Source organism: Mustela nigripes, chromosome 4 (assembly GCF_022355385.1).
Source record: "Mustela nigripes isolate SB6536 chromosome 4, MUSNIG.SB6536, whole genome shotgun sequence".
NCBI classification, from domain to species: Eukaryota; Metazoa; Chordata; class Mammalia; order Carnivora; family Mustelidae; genus Mustela; species Mustela nigripes.
The window spans coordinates 17,709,496-17,729,611 of NC_081560.1; the positions used below are offsets into that span (position 1 = coordinate 17,709,496).

The following is a 20,116-nucleotide window of genomic DNA, read 5'->3' on the forward strand; positions in this document are numbered from 1 at the left end:
AGAGAGAGAGAGAGAGAGGGAAGCAGACTCCCCACTGAGCAGAGAGCCCGATGTGGGGCTCGATCCCAGGACCCCAAGATCATGACCTGAGCTGAAGGCAGTGGCTTAACCCACTGAGCCACCCAGGTGCCCTGAAAAGACACTTCTTGATAGCAGGAGACACAAGATGACATTACAAAAGGTGAAGATACATGGATGAAGAATCGTGGCTATTTTTTTTTTTTAAGATTCTATTTATTTATTTGACAGATCACAAGTACGCAGAGCAGCAGGCAGAGAGAGGGGGGGAAACAGGCTCTCCATTGAGCAGAGAGCCTGATGTGGGACTCAATCCCAGGACCCTGAAATCATGACCTGAGCCAAAGGCAGAGGCTTAACCCATTGAGCCACCCAGGCACCCCTGTGGCTATTTTTTTAAATTTAGTTAAATTTACATATTACATATAATGCAATGTACAGATCTTAACTGTACGTTCAATGAGTTTTGACAAATACATAGATGTATATTTTCTTTTATTAAAAAGAAAACATAGTGCTGTACCTTTTTTTGAAGTGGTTTTACAGTTTTATACTCATGCCAACAATGTGTTAGGGTTCCAGGTGTTCCACATTTTAATATTTGGAGTTATCAGCTTTTAAAATTTTTAAAAATTTTGCCATTCTAGTATCAAGTGGTATCTCACTGTAATTTTTTATTTTCATTTCCCATGTTTAACACTTTTCCTCATTTATTAGCCATTATATGTCTTCCTTTGAGCAATGTAATGTCTGTTCAACTCTTTTGCCCATTTCTAGTTAGTTTTCTTTTTATTATTGGTTTGAGGAATTATTCATGTAGTTTGCATACAAGTTCTTTGTCAGATATGTGCTGGGAATATTAGACTGTGGTCTGCCTTTTCATTTTGTTAATTATGTCTTTTGATGAGAAATTTTAAATTTTGATGAAGTCAAACTTATTTTCATTATTTCTTTTTTCTTTCTGGGTCCTCTCTAGAACTGTTCTTATCCTGATTGTGAAGATACTGTCCTTTGTTTTCTTCAAGGAATATTATGATGTTAACTTTTACGCTTAGTCCTGTGATCTATCTTGAATTAATTTTTTTGTGTGCTGAGAAAGGTAAAGGTCAAGGTTTATTTTTTCTACATGGACACCAGGTTGCTATAGCACCAATTATTAAAAAGACTTATCCCACTAGATTGCTTTGGTGACTGTATCAAAAATAATTTGGTCTTAAATGTGTTAGTCTAGTTCCAGATTCTATTCTGAATTGGCCAATTACTTGTGCTCATTTTAAAAATCTACTGAAACATACTTCTACCCATAATTCACATGCCCAGAAATAAACCAAATGTTTAAACAAAATGTTTATGAGGAATTATACTTAGGAGAAGTACAAAACTGAAGAACAAAGAAATACAGTTCTGTGCTTTATCACAAAGTATCTATCACTTAGATCAAGATTACACTGCCAGCCCAACTCATACCCCCTTCTAATCACTTGCTCCTCCTTCCCCTTGAACTATAACCATTAACCTTATCATAACATAATCGCTTCTTCATCTGCCTTTATAATTTTATAATCTGCATATTCACATATATGCATAAATATATTGACATGAAACCATAGCTTTGTTTTGCCTGTTTTAATACCTACATAAGTTGAATTCCATAATACACATTCTTCTCTTTTTTCACATATTTGTGAAATCAATCCATTTTGTGAAGCGTTGCTGTAATTTGTTCATTTTTCATTGCTATGCAATATGTTACTACATAAAAAACGCTATAACTTATTTATCTACTTCTTCTTATAATGGACATTCAGGTCGTTTCAGGTTGATGCCATTATGAACAATGGTTCTGTGAAAAGTGTTATGCGTGTTCCTTGGAACACATGTGCCCACATTCCTCTTGGTTGTAGATCCTGAGGTAGGAATTCTAAATTTTCAGACATACATAGCTTCTGTTTTAGTTGACAATGCAAAGCTGTGAACCAATGTTACATCCATCGGTAGCTTATGCTCTACGCTGTCATCATTGCTTAGTGCTTAGTTTAAGTTCAAATGTAAAATGTAGTCTTTTGGCTATTTGGAATAACGTTGCTATATTAACACTTACATGTAAGTTTTTGGGGGACATATGTTTAATTTCTTATCAACATGCGTTACCAGATTTCAACCCCCGTTATGCCAGTATGTGTAAAGTGGGATTTTGATGTGGTATGAATTTGCATTTCCCAGGTGGCCACATCATCCAGCAGTCCAACCACTAGGTATTTACCCAAAAGAACTGAAATTAGGATCTTGAAGAGATATTAGATACTGGCACTCCCACATTCACTGTAGTACTGTGCACAATAGCTAAGATGTGGAGACAATCTGAATGTCCATCAAGGTATAAATGATACAAAGAGAATGTGCTACACACACAGGGAGAGGGCGGCAGGGAGGGAGAGAAGGCATAGAGAGGGAGAGAGAGAGAGAGAGAGAGAGAGAGAGAAATATTATTCAGTCATAAAAAAGGAAATCCTGCGATATGCAACAACACGGATGAACCCTGAGGACATGTGGCTAAATGAAGTTAGTCTGTACAGAAGGACAAATACCACACGATTCTACTTTATATAAAATATCTAAAATAGTCAAACTCAGAATCAGAAAGCGCAACGGTGGTCACGGGGCCAGGAGCCAAGTGGGAGGGGAAAATGAGGAGCTTCTCATCAACACATTCAAAGCTTCAGTAATGCAGGATGGGGGTGCCTGGGTGGTCAGTCGTTGAGAGACCCTCAGCCCAAGTCATGACCCCAGGGTCCTGGGATCGAGCCCCGTGTCAGGGGCCCTGCTTAGCAGGAAGCCTGCTTCTCCCTCTCCCCCACCTCCTGCTTGTGTTCCCTCTCTTGATGTATCTATGTCAAATAAATAAAATCTTATAAAAAAATGCAGGATGAATAAACTCTGTAACAACTCTGTGCCTCTAGCTGACAGTACTGCATCGCACACTTAAACATCTGCTGAGGGTAGCCCTCATGTTAAGTGTTTTTACCATAATAAAATAAATATAAAAACTAAAACAGTCAATACATATATGTAAAGATTTCCAATGTCACTCATAAATAAAGAATATACATGTTAAAAAACAACATATATGAAACAGTATCAGACTGCTGCAAATCAGGTTTAACTAAACAGTGTTTGTGAGTCTGTGGGCACACAGGCCCTCTCATTGCATAGTAAAGGATTAATTCAACAAGCCTGGGTTGTCCAAACTCTGTATTCACCAAAGAAAGGTTTCACCCTTGTGAAACTCCTAGAAGGTAACTTCTCAGACTTTGGAATATCCTGCTTAATAAGAATTTATCTGTCTACCTGGGGCTTTGGGTCATACCAGATAATTAATAATGTGACTTATGGTAAAGGGACTTAACACCATATGCTATCCACCTTAACAGGAAAGGCTAAAGACTGAATAACTAAGGTCGGCCATATGGGTACTCCATGGAGATAGGACTAGCCCCTAAAAGACATCATAGACACCAAAGCTTGGATGACCTTTCTTGACTGGCAAAACTTCATGTGTGTTATCACATCATGGCTGGGAGTTTTTTTTTTTTTTTTTAATGATTTTATTTATTTATTTGACAGACAGAGATCACAAGTAGGCAGAGAGGCAGGCAGAGAGAGAGGAGGAAGCAGGCTCCCTGCTGAGCAGAGAGCCCGATGTGGGGCTCGATCCCATGACCCTGAGATCATGACCTGAGCCGAAAGCAGAGGCTTTAACCCACTGAGCCACCCAGGCGCCCCATGGCTGGGAGTATTAAACACTGTCTATAAGATTCCATTGCGGGGGACAACTGGAAGCTTGTACCTGATCTCTCCTAGACTCTAGTCTATGTCCCTTTTGCATTTGCTGATTTTTTTTAACCTTTGATGATTTTAATATGTATCATTTCAATGTAATAAACCAAAACCATGAGTTTAACAGCTTTTTTTTTTTTTTTTTTTTTTGAGTTCTAGGAGTCCTTCTATAATCATTGAACCTGAGGGTAATCTTGAAGACCACCAACCACACTCATACAAAAATTTTTTATGACTGTACATTGTTAAAGTTCCTTTTGAAGGGCAATTTGGTAGTATCCTTTTAACCAGAAACTCCAGAAATTTACTCTACAACTGTCATACACACACACACACACACACACACGGACACATATAAAAGAATGTTTATGAAGTTCTCTTTGTCAGAGCCAAAAACTGGAAACCTCTAAAACTCACTGATAAGAGACCAGTTAAAAAAAGTATTGTTTATAAGGAACTAATTTATGAAAAAAAGAGACTGGTATATATGAGCTAATATGGAAAGACTTTCAAGATATATGATTGTGTAGGACAGCGTTCATTTGTAGCTGAACTGGAAAAGTTCTTTTTATAGCTGGGAAAGTCTGGATATCTAGCTTTGACAGTTGGCCAAGATAAAGAGAGTAAGATTTATAATGTGCTATTTAAAGTCTGAAAGTCCCCTGGTACCCACCATGGGCAGTTTGTTTACTGCTGGCTTTCATTTGGCAGAATCAGACAGCCTGACTTGACCGTATGGCCAGAGGGGCATAAACCACCAGCTGAGAACTTTTGACCTGAAGTCTTCTGAAGCATATGTATGTGGAGAGGGGGAGAGGGAACGGGAGGGAGGCACTTCTCTTTTCCCCTCTTTCTCTGTTTACTAGGTAATATAAAGAGATAACTTAGTTTATAAGAATGCCCAAGTAGCATCTGATTTAAGTAAGCAATATAGTAAATACAATTAGAGCAAGTATAGCTGTTTTTTAATTTTGTTCGCTAGTGAATGTCTAAGAAGATCTCCACCCAGCAATCACATATGTGCTACAATCAACACAAAGTGAAAAACAGTGGCACTGAGGAGGTGACGGGCAATGGGAAGGTTTCTGTTATTTGGGTGTGAGGACTGGGAAGACAAGGCTGAAACACACTGAATGAAAACTGAATTTGGGACTGCATATATACCGAAACACAAAAATAGTCACTAAACGATGCCCTCTTTGGGTCCATAAAACATACATTAAAGGAAAGAAGCAGAAAGAAGGTAAGGAGAGAAAAAAAGACAGAGACATAAAGATATAAAAAATAAGAGAGGAAGAGAAGCGGAAAAATGGGAGGAAGAAAGGCAAAAGAGGATAAAGATGAACAGAAGAGAAGAAAGATATTCAGCGGGGGTAGCGGGGAGCAAGAGACAGGGAGCAAACAGGAGCAAGACTGCACCGCCATCTGGCATGCTCTGTCCGTGACCTCACTTCATACAGGACTTTGGATGTGACCGGAACAGTCACGCTATTTCGAATTGTTTAGAATTACAAAATTCTGGCACATGTTTTAAGTCCCTCTTTCAAGCACATGTGGCTTCTGAACACTTGAAATGTGGCTGATCTGAGCTAAATTGCAAGTGTAAATGCACGCCAGATTTCAAAGACTTCATATGAAAAAAAAGAATGTAAAATATTTTGGATAAATTTGGGTTAAATAAAATATATATTTGAAATCAATTTCACGTGTTGCTTTTTCCTTTTTTAAATGTGGCCACTAGAAAATTTTAAACGACACTTATAGCTCATGTTATATTCCTCTTAGAATGCACCATGAGTCTCCTCATTAAAATTAAGGTTGGAAAGTTCATTTGCTAATATTTGAATTCCAAAAACTGCTAAGAACATACCGATATGCTGGACCTTTTCATCAATGACCTCACAGTGGTATGGCCACCGTGTTGGGCTCAGCGGACCAGAAGAAGAGACACCATATAAATCTCGTGGTTCACGAAGACGTGGCACCCATCTCCCTAGTTGATATTCCAATAGTATCTGAGTAGTTCGGGGGAAAAATGGGTCACTAATAGAGTCAGCTGAAAAAAGATTCAAACACAATCATGAGAGATAAGGAGCAAAATGCCAATTCCTTTAATTTTTAAATATATTCCTTTTCCCCTTCCAATACCATTAATTCGTGAGTATTTATGAATATCATTTTATAAGTCAAGCCATTAAAAAAAATAAAATTACTATTGAAGGGACGCCTGGGTAGCTCAGTCGGTTAAGCTGCTGCCTTTGGCTTGGGTCATGATCCCGGGGTCCTAGGATCAAGTCCCACATCGGGCTCCTTGCTTGGCAGGAAGCCTGCTTCTCTCTCTGCCTCTGCCTGCCACTCTGCCTGCTTGTGCACGCGCTTTCTCTCTCTTTCTCTCTGACAAATAAATAAATAAATAAATAAAATCTTAAAAAAGATTACTATTAAAATTTTGTAACAGTTGATCTTCACAATAGCTAAAAAGTAGTTGCTGATCTCAGATATTATTAATTTATGCTAAATTCTAGATGCTAATCCAAAACCATTTTATTTCTTGTAGCTTTTCTAGCAAACAGTCTACTGTTGAGTCTTTTTTTTTTTTTTTTAAATATTTTATTTATTTGAAACAGAGACTGAAAGAGCACAAGCTAGGGAAGGGGCAGAGGGAGAGGCAGTTGGACAAGCAAACTCCCTGCTGAGCATGTAGCCTGATGTGGGGCTGGACCCAAGGACCCTGAGACCCAGGACCCCCCCAGATAATGACCTACGCTGGAGTCAGACGCAAACTGACTGAGCCACCCTGGCACCCCTACTGTAGTCTTCTTAAACTTAATCATACTGAGGCAACCATCGGTCCAACAGGTTAATATACCCCATGACCATAATTCCTCACCACCATTTCTTATTCTCAAAGGTTGCTTGTGCATTCTCAGTCACAACTTTCTCTCAGTTCTCATTCTAGGGTCACTGTGTGACACAACACCAAGATATTAACATACATATAATATAATGGGGTCGCCCCAAGTATGTAGTGCAGAGGCCCTATCTCTTTCAATGGGATAGCTGTGGGTTATCAAATTGATGAGGATAACCTCCCCTCCCTAAGCTCACATACCTTGTCTTTTACGATGCTACACTTTCTGGTTTTCTCCCTAGCTTTCACATACTTGGTTTTCCACTTGTCTCACTGACTCCTCTTGTTCTACTACCTCCAAACATGGCTTTTTACCTAGATTTAGTTTTGATCTATTTTTGTATAATAGCAGATAGAGCAAGTTGGACTAGGAATCAGACAAACTGAGTTCTACCACTTTGTTTCTGTACGATTTTGCTTGGCTAATGCAGCCTTGCTGAACATAAATTTTACTATATGTGAATAAGGAATAATAACATCTTACCTTGCTATTCCTCAGAATTGTTATTTAAATCCATTTATGTAACAGTTTTAAGCATCTACTATTTCAATATGTGAACAGACCACATTCTGTCTAATTTATGGTATGACTCAAAAATGGCAAGGCAGCTAGGAGTTAGGAAATAAAATTAGATCTATATCTCTTATTATTCAAAACTTAGATGATATATTGATGACTTTGGGGTAGGGAAGCTTAACAGATTTAAAAATAAAGAACCATAAATAAATGATAAATTTAACATCAAAATAATTCTAAATAATGGAAGCAACATTAAAAAAGGATTACTATGAACAGGCAATTCATTATAAGAGCGACTATAGGGGCACCTGGGTGGCTCAGTGGGTTAAAGCCTCTGCCTTCAGCTCAGGTCATGATCTCAGGGTCCTAGGATTAAGCCCCGCATCAGGCTCTCTGTCTCTGCCTGCCTCTCTGCCTACTTGTGATCTCTGTCTGTCAAATAAATAAATAAAAGCTTAAAAAAAAAAGAGTGACTATAGACAAGCATATAAAATAGTTCTCAATTTCTTCAGCAATAAAGGAAACGTTAGTTGAAAACAGTGAGTTACTTCATTTCTTCCAACAGACTGGCAAAATTTTAAAAAGAAAAAATGGATGGCAAGAAGTCCATAAACTAGTACTAAAATTTTCTATGAGTATGGATATAGATATGTATACAAATGCAAAGAAAAAGGTCTAGAAGGATACATACCAAACTGAGAATAGTAGGTATCTCAAAAGATTTGTTTTAGGATGATGGTTAAAAAGAAAGAAAGAAACAAACAAACAAAGGCAGAAAGAGAAAAAGTAAAGAAAAAGAAGAAAAAAAGAAAAATTAAAGCCTTATCTCCAATTTCAGATTATTTGGGATACATATGTGAATATTTAGAAGAAATAGTTTAGATACACACTAAAAAAAACTCTAAACACAACTCTAAATGTATAAATTTTAAAAATCAAGTATACATCAAGAGTCCACATATATGTGCATTTGCAAATGAACCACTTACTAAGGAAACTCTTTAAAGGGGCATACTTCATTTAAATAAACTGTACTTCAAAAACACTGTGCCCATTATAACGAGTCATACGGTAAATTTAAAGAGCTAGTTATTTAAAGAAATGCCTGTGTAAATCCTTATGTTAAGAGTATTCCTTTATAAAGTAGTAACCACTTTTATTTAGTTTCAACCACTTTTATTTAGTTTCATTAAATATATTAGGTTTACCTAAAACCTGAAAAGTTTGAGCTCCAAAGAGTCTTACAAAAATGGATACATTTTCTTTCCTTATCCAATATCAGAATACACTTCTGTATTATTCAATCTGAATTTTTTCTAGTTTCTTAATTTCCTTATTTTTCACTGACCTTGAGTGAACACTCAAGGTCTTACCCTAAAGAGAAAGGAGAATATATGGATAAGTTCAAACCTGTTAAAAGTGCACACTGGTGGATATCTTCGCTTACGAATTTCATGAAGTTATCCTCATCCTAAAACAGGAGAGTTTTAAGATATTTTTAAGAGTTTTAAGATATTTAAAAAAAACCCAACAGTTTCCAGAAATTTTTTACATCTATTTTAGTACTTAGAATTGAGCACATCTTTCTATTCTTTAATGAATGAAAAAAATCAAAGGACTATTATGGGCTACTGGTCTCGAAGTGTGAAATACTTCAAATACCCCCAAATCTTCAAGTTTTCATCTTTCATCCCCCTTCTTTCATTGGGTAAGGTCATATTAATGACTATACAGAGGGAATAAAGTTTAAAGATTCTCAGTAAACCTGGCAAAACAATTTAAACTATGAATAAAGTTAACCAAAAGAAAAAGAAAAGCAGCATAGAAAGCCATGGACTTAAAGAGTGATACATTATTTGAAGGAGCTTATTTTGGGACCTTAAGTTATATACCTGATAATTTATATCTTATAAAAATCTGAAGGAAATCTCTCATAAATATGTAATAGAACTAAACTATTTTGAGGGGCGCCTGGGTGGCTCAGTGGGTTACAGCCTCTGCCTTTGGCTCAGGCCATGATCCCAGGGTCCTGGAATGGAGCCCTGCGTCGGGCTCTTTGCTCAGCAGGGAGCCTGCTTCCTCCTCTCTCTCTCCCTGGCTACTTGTGATCTCTGTCAAATAAATTAAAAAAATCTTAAAAAAATATATTTTGAAATACTGCATTTTGTTTTGCCCTTTTTCTTCCTCCATGTCCTTTCCTTTCTTACATCAGAGCCACATTAAACCTATTATGATGATACACAGTAGGTTTAGAACATAGGGGATCCACTATTATGATACCTGTTATGATGTAACAGAATTAATACATCTAACTGAACATGAGTTATAAAAACCTTAGTAATGATTTAAAACACAGGTAAGTAAAACTCAGAAGAACCTTAGCCAAAATATTTCCCCCAAAATATCAATATAGTTTCTCTTTCTAGATAAGGCATACCACACATAGTAATGTCTAGGCCTTAAAATTATTTTCCAACCTCAGTGACAAGTGATTTAAACATCTAATTGATTTTTACATCCAACTGATTTTATTGGGAATTTGTAACACAAGTTTTATCTGAAATTAAGTGGGATAAAATTGAGAAAAACTTACTGATTCATCATCACTGATCGTTCTGTCTGAATAGTCTTCCTTTTCTGAATCTTCTGACATTTCTTCCAATGTCTGGCTTGAAATTTATTATGTAGGTAGGCTGTAAAACAATTTCTAAGGAACTTATTTTCTATTTAACCTGAAGGTGTTTATTACATTAAATGAGTAACCCCCACCCTATATAATTGTATTTAACAGTGACAACAGGCTTCTCTAAAAGCTAAATTAGGACACAGCTAATTAAACATTCATTTTCAAATATTTGAAGAAATTTTCCATTTTCATGAAAAAGAGAAAAAATCACAATAAAAGACTAATCAAATAAATAATTGAAAAAAGAAATCTCCAGGCTACACAGCCAAATCATTTACATCCTGTATTTACATTGCCACAGGGCATAGCAAGTTAAGAATGATCCCAAGCCATTTAAAAAGATCATGAATCACAAAAAATCTATAGTTAGTTACTCATGCAATGAAATCTAACAATATAGCAAAGGAAACAGTCAACTAAACAAAAAGGCAACCTTCAGAATACTAGAAGATAATTGCAAATGACATTACAGATAAAGGCTGGTATCCAAGGTCTATAAAGAACTTCTCAAATGTAACACCCAAAAAACAAATAAGTCAAAAAATGGGCAGAACACATGAACAGACACTTTTCCAAAGAAGACATACAAATGGCTAACAGACACATGAAAAATGTTCAACATCATTAGCCATCATGGAAATTCAAACCAAAACCACATTGAGATACCACCTTGCCCCACTCAGAACAGCTTAATATTGACAAGGCAAGAAACAGCAAATGTTCGAGAGGCTGTGGAGAAAGGGGAACCCTCTTACACTGTTGGTGGGAATACGAGCTGGTGCAACCATTTTGGAAAACAGTGTGGAGGTTCCTCAAAAAGTTAAAAATAGAGCTACCCTATGACCCAGCAATTGCACTACTGGGTATTTGCCCCAAAGATACAGTTGTAGTGAAAAGAAGGGCCAGTCCACTCCAGTGTTCATAGCAGCAATCTTCACAATAGCCAAACTGTGGAAAGGGCCGAGATGCCCTTCAACAGACGAATGGATAAAGAAGATGTGGTCCATACATACAATGGAATATTACTCAGCCATCAGAAAGGATAAATACCCTCCATTTGCATCAACATGGATGGAACTGGAGGGGACAGTTATCATGGTTTCACTTATTTGTGGAACATAAGTAACAGCATGGAGGACATTAGGTGAATGAAGGAAAAAATGAAGGTGGGGGGGAAATCAAAGGGAAGATGAACCATGAGAGACTGTGGACTCCGTGAAACAAACTGAGGGTTTTAGACCGGAGGGGGTGGGGGAATGAGTTGACCCGGTGATGGGTATTAAGGAGGGCACGTATATTGCACCGAGCACTGGGTATCATATGCAAACAAGGAGTCACGGAACACTACATCAAAAACTAATGATGTACTAAAGGATGACTAACATAATAAAAAATTAAAAAAAAAAGAAATCTAATATCACATTTTTCCTGCTTAATTTGACCAAAGGTCAAATTACCACAATACACTTTTCTCTTTATATTTGAGTTAATATTCTGTAGATGTTCTCTGTTCTAATATTCCATTATTCTTACTTAAATCTCAATAGCGATCAGGTCCTACTGGCCATGACCAGGACTCCTCCCAGGCAAGCATCCTCCAAAGTGGTTATTAAGACAATGGAGAAACAGAAATTCCTTGCTAAGATTCTATTATTTTTTTGAGAGACCAAAGGAACTTGCCAATTTCAAGTCTACCGGTTTATGCTCCTCTCCACCGAGAGCGAATACCTACTCAGGCAACAGAGAAGACACCTCCTCCAGTATTAAGAGACTTCAGTCTCAACCCGGGGATCACCACAACCCCAAGTCTGGAAAACTTGGCTTTAAGCCTGACTCGGCTTCCTTCCGCGGCACAGCCGCGCGCTGACCTGCTGTCATGGAGAAGCTGGGCTTCAGGAGAGCCGCGCGCACACATTGGCTAACGGGCGCTTCCCGGGTAGCTTCCACGTCTGCGGCAGAAGACGCTTCCAAGCCCAGCCGCGCGGGGCAGGCGTGCGGCCAGGCACGGTCACTTTCTCGGTGGGGAGGACTGAGCACTTTCAAGCCGCAAGTCGGGTCGGGAAGCTGCTGCTCCCACCCTCACTTCTGGAGCCGGCACTATGGGGAGGAGCTCATTTTCTGGAACGCGCGGTCGCTTCGGGCAAGGGGCGTCGGGTGTGCGACGTCTTCTCCCTCTCCACCGCCTGGGCCGGGCCCTCGCCCCCGCCCCGAGTCCTCTGGCCTGGCCGGTCGTCCCCGCAGCGGTCCTACCGGAGATACCCAGAGTCTAGCCGCTCCAAGGAACGCCGCTCTAGTTAACAGCCTCAGCCACGCCCTTCCCCGAGAGGCGACGCCTACTCGTTTCTAGGGCAACGGTACACCCTCCCTCGCGAGACTCCCGACAGCCCTCGGGAATCACCTAGCGACCGGGGCCGAGGAGAACAGCTCGCGCGGGATTTGGGGCGAGGAAGGGGAGAGCCCAGGGGATGACGGGAACTAGGGGCTGAGTTGCTAGGGGCGGAGAATCCCCAGCTGCGGTAGGGTCGTGGCGGGGTAATTTAGGAGCGCAGAAGGCGAAGCCGCGGTTTGTCTCCGCTTCTGCATGTCGGTTGTTTGCCATGTCCTTTCTCCGAGGAGGCAGTAGAGCGGACTGGTTAAGACTTACACTTTGGTGGTCTTTCTGCCCACACCAAGCTGCATTCTGCAGGGTCGTGTGACTAATCATCTTTATTCCGAAAGCGAGACTTCTTTCTAAATACTCGATAGAGGAGTGACAGACAATACTCAAAACTCTGACCAGCTCAAAGATTCTTTAAGGAGCATCACTGTTAGCAAATGTACACAAATCCCTGTATTGTCTTAATCTAACGAAATACGTTCATTTCATAGCAGATTTAGACATTCTGGTCCATAAGAGATAAAGACGTTATTCCTGAAATCATCTTGAATTCCCCTTGGCCTTTACGTCTGGTGGATAATTTAGTATACTTGAAACAGTTTTGCAAGTGTAGCTAAAAAAAAGAAAAAAAAAAAAAAAAAAAAAAGTCTTCAGATGTTTGGTGTGTATGGGAGGGAAAATTTTTACTCTAAGTTATTTTGGCTGGTATATTAATTAAATGGATATGAAATTAATAGGAGACAAGTATGTTTCATTTCTTATGTACGGACACCTCACCGGGATAGGAGAACCTCCGAGACAGGGAACTGAGGCTCCTATGCCACCATGAACTAAGGAGAAGGTGGGGTCTGGGGCTTCACAGGAGGATGGGAAGAACAAATGTTTGGGAAACAAATGTTTGCCATGCCAAGCAGAGACAGGGGACACAGAGAGGGATTTGAACAGACATGCCCTGCCAAGCTCCTTCTGGCTTTCTACACCTAGCCCATACTCTTTGTAGTGCTCTCTGGTGATAGCTGTTTTCCTGGAGCAGGCCATCTTTCTAAATTGTTAGAGGCAGTTCAGGGGGGCAGAGAAAAAGCTTTTCCTGAGTCTCTGGGCCTAGATTGTCTTCAGCTTCAAATAATCTGCATGCCAAGTGGCACATTTTGTGGATACTAATTCTGAACCCCATCAGGTGCCTTTTAGAGTTGTACCTTGTTTTCTGCCGTACATATGCAACTAAAGGTGACATGTACAGAGAATGTTTAAATATGGAATCTATTTTTGTTGGATTTTAGAATCAGGGTTGCAAGCCACAAGGTGTCTTGCAAGATGAAAAAGCTCCAAGAAACGAGCTAACCAGATTACAAAAGAAATCAAAGGGAGAGCTGGGGCTTAAGTCTCATGATTTTTAGTTTGAATCTTTACATGATCATATTTCAAGTAGTCCTATAGAGAAAAATTATTTTAGTGCAGAAATACTTAGGAATTCAACAGAACTTTGAAAATCATTTTTTTCTTTCATTAATTCAACTAATTTTTATTGAATGTCTGCTACTTGTCAGGGATTGTTCTCCTGTAAGGTATTTGGAGGAAACCACATAGACATTCCTCAGGGAGGTTATGGGAGAAGACAGATGAATCAATGGAAAACAAACAAACCAATCCCCAAACCCATTCAGGTGATGGCAATTGGTATGGAGAGAAATAAAGCAGAGAAAAATAAAGAGCCTGGGAAGTACTCCAGGTGGGTGGGCCTTGGTAGTGGTAGTGCTTATTCTCCCTCCACTCTTTTTTTTTTTTTTTTTTTAAAGATTTATTTATTTATTCAAGGGAGGGGAGGGAGGAGAGAGAAGGAGAGAGAAACTCAAGGAGACTCTGCATTGAGTGTGGAGCCTGATGTGGGGCTCAATCCCACGACCCTGAGATCATGACCTGAACTGAAACCAAGAGTCAGATGCTTCACCCGATTGAGCCACGGAGGCACCTGCCCTTCTCTCTTTTTAAAGTAAACTCTAGGGACGCCTGGGTGGCTCAGTTGGTTAAGCAGCTGCCTTTGGCTTGGGTCATGATCCCAGCGTCCTGGAATCAAGTCCCACATTGGACTCCTTGCTCGGTGGGGAGCCTGCTTCTCCCTCTGTCTCTGCCTGCCATTCTGTCTGCCTGTGCTCGCTCTCTCTCCCTCTCTCTGACAAATAAATAAAATCTTAAAAAAAAAAATAAATAGACTCTACACCCAACATGGGGCTTCAACTTACAGCCCGAGATCAAGAGTCACATGTTCTACTGAGCTAGCCAGGTGTCCCAGGGTAGCCTCTGTGACCAGGAAGCATTTGAGCAGAGACCAGAAGCAAAGGCAGGAGCCATGTTGATGTGGAGGGAAGACCTTGCCAGGCAGGGAAAGCAGCAGGTACAAAGGCCCTGAGAGACCTGGACTGTTTCGGTGAAGCTTAACTTGAGTCAATATCATTTTTAGGCAAGAGATTTCTTTAGGATTTCCTCCTTAAGTAAATTTTAAATGGTTTTGTTAAGTACTTGCTTCTTTTTAACTTTTTAAAAAAAACTTACTCTATTTCAGACGTAGTGGAAATTCTTTGTCTTTAAGTTAGAGTGGAAGGAAGGCCTGGAGTAAGCTTCTGAGGACTTTCAGGCTGAATTTCTGCTTCCCTTCTCTACGATCTTCTCTGAGACGCTCATAGGACAGACTCCTTATACAGGTAGCTTCGGCTTCTTGGCAAAGCAGCTCTACTTCTGCAGCAACTTTCCCCCCTCCTATTTTTTGGTGAACTTATTTAGTCTAAGCCTGCAGTATAAAAGGCATTACAATAAGAGTAAGAAAGGGGGGAAAGGGAAGCCAAAACAACACTCCAAAGAGCACAATGACTAATGTGGGAATCAGGAGGAAAATTCACTTTAGGAACATGCCCAAATGTAAATTGTGTTAGGAATGTAATTTATTCTTTATAATTTATTCTTGCTTGGTCTTTGTTGAGCAGAGACTTAAATACAGTGACTAGGGCAAGCGGAGTTATTTATGACATCACAGAAGTTAGTGGTTATGTGTCTGTCGAGGTCTTGTCACAGTTTGGCAGAGGAAGCCACACTAGGTCCTGGGGTCCCTGTGGTTCTCTAGTACCCATCTTGGCTTTTCCTCAGACTAGCTGGGTCTAGAATGTTCTGCTATAGGGTCAAGCCTCTCAAACTCTTTCGAAGTTTAAACCTTGAGGTTTTCAAAGAAGATTATTTATTTTGAAAGAGAGAGAAAGAGAATGTGCGTGGGGTTTGGGGGACCAGAGAGGGGCAGAAGGAGAGTGAGAAAAGAATCCCAAGTAGACTCCCCACTGAGCTTGGAACCCAACAGAGGAGTTTGACCCCAGGACCCTGAGATCATGATGTGAGCCCAAATCAAGAGTCGATGCTTAACTGGGCCACCCAGGAACCACTCAAACCTTGAGACTTGTCCCAGATAATTAACTAACCACAAGACTTGGCTCAAGGGTCATCCCCACAGTGAAGTCCTTCTATCTGGTACCAGTATCACTGGTACCAGTAGTTTGTGTCATTAGTTTGTATAGTGTGTCTAAATCGAGGGACTATAGTGAATCATTATTCTCCTGAACACTTGGAAATGGGGTTAGTAAGAATGTCCCCTGCTGCTCAACAAATAATGGAAAGGATAAATCACCTCGAAAGAGAAAGAATGCTCAGTGTGAAGTCTCATGACAAAAACCATGACATGGTCCCTCCCCGCCATCCTGCCCCAGACCTGCCCCTGAATGGTGCAACAGTGAAATCCCCTTTTCGGCAGAGGACAAACATGCCAGATTCCACAACTGTCTACCCACTTTGAGCTACTGAAACACTAAAACTTTTGGTTTTTAAGATTTTACTCTGAAATTTGGTATTAAATACATTATAAATGTTAGTTTCAAACTGGAATCAAACCCTTCTTCTTCCTTACCCCCCAGACAGCCTAGATCTATCCCTAGCTCTGGTGCCGTGGGAAGGGGGCATGAGTTGGTGTTTTGCTATTTACATTCATCCTGGCTTCCTTTTAAGTGCCAGGTCCTTGTTATGTTAGGATGAACTGGGAAGAAGAGGGGAAATGTCTCTTTAACTGGGCCAAATTGCGGTCTACACAGCTGGTGTCAAGTGCTAGTCTTGGTCTTTTTGGGCTTCATGAGGGTGGTGACTTGGAACTGCCCGCTGACAAGAGGCTTTCTTTAAGGCAATGACAATCTCTTCTGAGAGACTATGGGCTCAGAGGCCAACTGGCTGGGCTCAAATACTCTGCCACTTAATAGCTATATGATCTTGACCATAGACTTTATTTTATTTTTAATTCTTTTTGAGAGAGAGAGAGAGAGAGAGAGAGAGAGAGCATGTGCATGGGGGAAGGGACAGAGAGAGAGTGAGAGACAGACAGACAGACAGACAATCCCAAGCAAGCTCCAACACGGGACTTGATCTCATGACCTTGAGATCATGATCTGTGCTGAAATCAAAAGTCAGATGCTTCACCAACTGAGCCCCCCAGGCACCCCTTGAGCAAATTCTTTAACTTCTCTGTGTCTCAGTTTATTTACATGTAGGATGTGGTAATACAGTACTACGGAAAGTCCCTAACCTATGATGGTTCAACTTATGATTTTTCAGTTTTACAATGGTATGAAAGTGATATGAATTCAGCAGAAACCAGACCTTGGATTTTGAATTTGGGTCTTTTCCTGGGTTAGCCATAATGCAGGGTGATCCTCTTCTGGAATGCTGGACAGTGACATGGAGCCACAGCAGAGGCTTTCATCCACTGAGCCACTCAGGAGCCCTGAAATGCATTTTTGACTTAGGATCTTTTCAACTTACAGTGTGTTTATTGGGGCGTGACCCTATCAAAAGTCAAGAGAGATGTATAATGCCTATCTTGTAGGGTAGTGGTGAGGCTTAAATGAGTGAATAACATATGAAGTGCTTAGAAAGTGCCTGGAATATGGGAAGGACCCAATAAAATGTTAGTTGTCATTGTCATTTGACCGGCGGACCTCCAACTGGTGACAATGACACCTATCACTCTGATACCTGGGCATCTACTTGCCTTGCTGTGGTGATCCCTGCGTGATGATACAGTGTCACCACTGACCCAGTGATGAGCAACTCTAGGACTGGTGGGCACATATGTGACCTTTCTTCTCTACACTGGCATAGTACTGTCCTGTCTGGCCTGTTCTTTACAATTCCCTTTTCTATGAGCTCAGGTAGCATAGAGACAAATTAGCCAACTCCTGGCTCGCCAGCAATCCAACAGGAAAAAGTGCCAGCCTTCCCTTCAACCAGACACCTCTAGTCCTCCGTGATTCTCTTGGATGCCCCCCTCTCCCAGAAATAGCGCCTTAGTTCACAAAAAGATAATGCTGCTCACAGAAGCCCAGTGTTCCCATGAGGGCAATTTCTCACTGCAAATGAGTGTGTTGCCATTCTGACTTTATACAATATATTGGGTTTCTGAGCTTGGTTAATTTACTGGTACATCCATAAAAGAAAAAAAAATAGATTCCTTCTCTGGATGCTGACCAAGTCGTTTTTCAGGCTGTAAAGCTCAATAGCAGAACTTGAACTGAGGCAAGTTAATGCCACCCACTTAGCCTTCTTAGCAGCTGCTGGCCACCTTCGTCCTGGAAGTACCCTTTTGAGTTTCTTTTAGGCAACTCTGTCCTCTGGGCCTCTGTTACGCCCATTAACCCACTCCTGTCATAACATCAACACTTTACTGCATTTAACTTACCCAATTCTGTTTCTTGCTACTTAATACCAAAGCCCATTAAGGTCAGGGGGCTGGGATTTGAGCTTATTTTTTTACCTCTAGTGCTAATGTTGATGGGTAGCTGTAGGTCTTCAGTAAATACGGATAAAAAAATGTGCTGAGTGTTTGGCATGTGAAAAGTACGATGCTAAGAGCTAAGGGTGCAAGGTGGTGTAAGACTTGGTTGTTACCAACAAGGGATGTGTGCTCTGGGAGCAGGCAGGCTGTCTGGAGTAGAGGTTTCTTCTGCTGTGAACCTATGGCACTTGGTGTAAATCTCTGCTTAGGATTCCCAGAGAGTAATGTCAACATCTGGTTTTCTCTAATAGCCTTTAGAAGGGAAGGTCTGAGGTTCCCCTTTCCATTCTGGTTGCCTAGTCCAGTGCCTGCTGGTCACAAGGCAGGCACGCTATGGGTGTACTAAATCACTAACAAGAATAAAGGCTCAGATAAAAGTGAGTGTGCTAGGGTAAGTTTTCTTAGATGAGGTGGACTCAAACTTGGTTTCAGAGAACGTAGAAAGGGAAAAAAATTAAAGCTGATGTATTAGGTAAGGGACAACATGTGAGCATAGATCGGAATAGTATTTTCTGGGGAGATTTTGGGGGAATATATTCAACAAGTAATAGGAAACAAAGACCTGGTGGTCATGAGGGACGTCAGTTTCCAAGATGTATTCTTGGGAAAAATGGAACCTGCCTAAATCAGCTAGTGCTGCTGACCTATGGGATGCGCAGTGTTAGCATCATGTGAGAATTCGTTAGAAAATGCAAATTATCAGGCCTGAATCAGAAATTCTGGGGTAGAGCAATCTGTGCTCGAACAAGCTCCCCACTAGGGTAAGGGGTTAAGAGTATGGACTCTGGAACCAGAATACTTAGCTGTACGACCTTAGGTAAGTTACTTAACTTCTGTGGGTCTCAGTTTCTTTATAAAATGGAGATAGTGATGGCACCTATCTGCTAAAAGTGATGTTAAGGATTAAGGCAGTTTATATATAAAGTGTTGTATCACAGCAAGTGATCTCATTCTGTTGTGAATGAGATCACAACGGTGATAATCTTTGCAGTGAGAATCTTTGGAGCGTGCATTTCCACACAGAGCCTAGAGCGAGATCTCGCTCCTTGAAATGTGTTGCCCAAAGCAGCTGCAGCCACTGGCAAGGCATCTGGGAACCTATTGAAATGCAGAATCTCAGGCCCTCCCAACTCCTTCTGTGTCAAAATCTGCATTTTACAATTAGGTATTTGAAAAGCAAAGGGGTATTATACAACTCACCTCTAGACCCTATGATAAGAATCTCCTGGGACTGGAACCTATATAGTTCCATGATTTCTACCATTGATTCTGATGTTCACCAAGGCTTGCGAAACCCCAGTGCACTTAGGACAGCTGATTTCCATCATCGGAAAAAACCTCAAAGCACCTGTGTTGCTAACCTCGGCAGGCACTAGACATACAAGACACACCATTTGTTCTAAGAAAAGTAGGTTTGGGTGGAAGAAAGCCAGGTAAGGTTAAAAAGGACCTAAGAAATTAATCTTGTGTTCTGTATGATTATAGTTCTTTCACTTTTTTAAATATTAGTACATTCCATAAGAGTTTATTGAATGAAGTTTCTTTATCTGACCAGTTGGGCCATCTACAACCTATTTTAATGAGACATTTTTTGGAAATCCTATTTCAGGGTAGCAAAAGCCAACATCACTAAAAGCCTTGGCAAAACTCTGGTATCAGATCTGTATTAGAGTAAAGCAAGAGGCCAACCATCCTCATGAAGCTGAAATGCAGGGCTGAGTAATTACAAATGTGCGAGCAAAAATGTTATAAAGCAAATTAACCTATCAGAACTCTAAAAATCCTCCTACAGAACTTGACAGGAGTACATCTGGCAGAGAGTTTATAAATTGGGTTGCTCATGAAATCATCATATCACTTATCCAGCACCATTATGTGTGGTGCACTGGGTATATACTGCTGGGGGTACA

General features: G+C 40.4%; 1 protein-coding gene across 7 annotated transcripts in view; it reads right to left on the bottom strand.

Moving 5' to 3' along the window:
* AGBL3 (AGBL carboxypeptidase 3) overlaps nt 1-12,292 on the bottom strand; it is a 59,107-nt gene extending 46,815 nt beyond the window's left edge. For 6 of the 7 annotated variants that reach the window (XM_059396369.1, XM_059396366.1, XM_059396371.1 and 3 more), the window contains exons 1-4: nt 11,705-12,292; nt 9,880-9,979; nt 8,697-8,757; nt 5,726-5,911 (exon numbers count right to left, since the gene is read on the bottom strand). In XM_059396369.1, the coding sequence (XP_059252352.1) occupies nt 5,726-5,911; nt 8,697-8,757; nt 9,880-9,939 (307 nt within the window). In that variant the 5' untranslated portion in view covers nt 9,940-9,979; nt 11,705-12,292. The remainder of the gene's footprint in view (nt 1-5,725; nt 5,912-8,696; nt 8,758-9,879; nt 9,980-11,704) is intronic. The other variant, XM_059396367.1, reaches the window with a different exon arrangement.
* Nucleotides 12,293-20,116: the final 7,824 nt, after the last annotated feature.